Source organism: Neopelma chrysocephalum, unplaced genomic scaffold (genome assembly GCF_003984885.1).
Source record: "Neopelma chrysocephalum unplaced genomic scaffold, ASM398488v2 Primary Assembly neopelma1_328, whole genome shotgun sequence".
Taxonomy (NCBI): Eukaryota; Metazoa; Chordata; class Aves; order Passeriformes; family Pipridae; genus Neopelma; species Neopelma chrysocephalum.
Genome location: NW_020897991.1, coordinates 529 through 3,073, shown reverse-complemented (window position 1 = coordinate 3,073; position 2,545 = coordinate 529). Strand labels below are relative to the sequence as shown.

General features: G+C 54.3%; 1 protein-coding gene across 1 annotated transcript in view; it reads left to right on the top strand.

Moving 5' to 3' along the window:
- Nucleotides 1–2,378, top strand: part of BRD4 (bromodomain containing 4) — a 21,757-nt gene extending 19,379 nt beyond the window's left edge. Inside the window, exon 10 of the mRNA XM_027705382.1 lies at nt 2,049–2,378. Within this exon, the coding sequence (XP_027561183.1) occupies nt 2,049–2,363 (315 nt within the window). The 3' untranslated portion in view covers nt 2,364–2,378. The remainder of the gene's footprint in view (nt 1–2,048) is intronic.
- Nucleotides 2,379–2,545: the final 167 nt, after the last annotated feature.

Genomic DNA, 2,545 nt, shown 5'->3' with positions numbered 1-2,545 from the left:
ACCCTTTTCCCCCTGGAAGTGCTGCAGGAGATGACCTGGATCCACCCAGTTCCCTCCTCGGTCCCCTGTCAGGATCCACCCAGTTCCCTCCTTGAATCCTCTCTCAGGGCCACTTTAACCTTGAGATCACATCCCAAACCACCCCTGTGGTAAATAATGACCCAAAACGACCCTTTTCCCCCTGGAAGTGCTGCAGGAGATGACCTGGATCCACCCCTTGGCCCCCTCTCAGGGCCACTTTAGCCTCGGAATGACATCCCAAACCCTCACTGTGGTAAATAATGACCCAAAATGACCCTTTTCCCCTGGAAGTGCTGCAGGAGATGACCTGGATCCGCCCAGTTCCCTCCTCTCCGCTGGGTTTTGTTTCATGTCACCTTTTTCCTGCCCCTTTAGTTGTAGGAAGGCGAAGGGCGGCTCCAAAATGTCCCTTTTTTCCCCCAAAATATATAGAGAGGAAACCAGGCCCGGTTCCTGCTGCTTTAGGTCCCTTTCCTGGGCGAATTTTCCGCCCTCTGCTCGTTCCTGGAGGGTCTGTGATGGATTTAATCAGCTCCTGGTGGATCCTCGGGGCTCCAGTGAAGGTTTTGGCTTCACACACGAGCTCAATCACTCCCAAAAACCACCTGGATTCCTTCATTTCTTGGGAATTCGGAGTTTCTGTGTGGCTGAAGCAGGAAAAACACGATTCCATGTGTTCTGAGCTCCATCGCTCCCCAAAACCACCTGGATTCCCTCATTTCTTGGGAATTCAGAGTTTCCATGTGGCTGAAGCAGGAAAAACACGTTGTTCCACATGTTAGGAGCTCCATCGCTCCCAAAAACCACCTGGATTCCTTCATTTCTTGGGAATTCGGAGTTTCCGTGTGGCTGAAGCAGAAAAACACGTCATTCCATGTGTTCCGAGCTCCATCGCTCCCAAAAACCACCTGGATTCCTTCATTTCTTGGGAATTCAGAGTTTCCATGTGGCTGAAGCAGGAAAAACATGTTGTTCCACATGTTAGGAGCTCCATCACTCCCAAAAACCACCTGGATTCCCTCATTTCTTGGGAATTCAGAGTTTCCCTGTGGCTGAAGCAGGAAAAACACGTTGTTCCATGTGTTCCAAGCTGGGAGCTTTCAGGATGTTGATCCCTTGTGTGGATCCCCTATTTCTGGGAACTTTCCGGATGTTGATCCCTTGTGTAGAGCCCCCAGCTCTGGGAGCTTTTGGGATGTTGATCCCTTGTTTAGAACCTCCAGCTCAAGGAGCTTTTGGGATGTTGATCCCTTGTGTGGAGCCCCCAATTCCAGGAGCTTTCCGGATGTTGATCCCTTGTTTAGAGCCCCCAACTCCAGGAGTTTTTGGGATGTTGATCCCTTGTATAGAGCCCCCAGCTCCCGGAGCTTTTAGGATGTTGATCCCTTGTGTAGAGCCCCCAGCTCTGGGAGCTTTTGGGATGTTGATCCCTTGTGTAGATCCCTCAGCTCTGGGAACTTTTGGGATGTTGATCCCTTGTGTAGATCCCCCAGCTCTGGGAACTTTTGGGATATTGATCCCTTGTGTAGAGCCCCCAGCTCTGGGAGCTTTCGGGATGTTGATCCCTTGTTTAGAGCCCCCAGCTCCGGGAAATTTCAGGATGTTGATCCCTTGTGTAGAGCCCCCAACTCCGGGAGATTTTGGGATGTTGATCCCTTGTGTAGAGCCCCAAACTCCAGGAGCTTTCGGGATGTTGATTCCTTGTGTAGATCCCTCAGCTCTGGGAACTTTTGGGATGTTGATCCCTTGTGTAGAGCCCCCAGCTCCGGGAGCTTTGGGATGTTGATCCCTTGTGTGGATCCCCTATTTCTGGGAACTTTTGGGATGTTGATCCCTTGTGTAGAGCCCCCAGCTCCAGGAGTTTCCCGGATGTTGTTCCCTTGTGTAGAGCCCCCAGCTCCGGGAGGTTTTGGGATGTTGATCCCTTGTGTAGAGCCCCCAGCTCCGGGAGTTTTTGGGATGTTGATCCCTTGTGTAGATCCCCCAGGGTCCCCCCTGCCTATCTCGTGTCCCCGCTATGCCCGCAGGACGTGTTCGAGATGCGCTTTGCCAAGATGCCGGACGAGCCGGAGGAGCCCGTGGTGGTTCCCGCCTCCTCGCCCGCCGTGGTGCCGCCGCCCACCAAGGTGGCTCCGCCCTCGTCCAGCGACAGCAGCAGCGACAGCTCCTCTGACAGCGACAGCTCCTCCGACGACTCCGAGGAGGAGCGGGCGCAGCGCTTGGCAGAGCTGCAGGAGCAGGTACCGCGCCCGGGGGGGGTCCTCGGGGTCTTCTCCCGGTGGGATTTGGTGGTCTCGTGGTCTTGGCTCAAGGCCGTGGAGTTGGCGGTTGGGTGGCGGTGACCGAGTGTTGCCGAGGGCCCCAAAGTCGTTGGGTTCAAGGGCCCCAAAGTTGTTGGGTTCAAGGGTCTCAAAGTCGTTGGGTTCAAGGACCCCAAAGTCATTGGGTTCAAGGGCCAACAAATTGTTGGGTTCAAAGCCCCAAAGTTGTTGGGTTCCAGGGCCTCAGAATCGTTGGGTTCAAG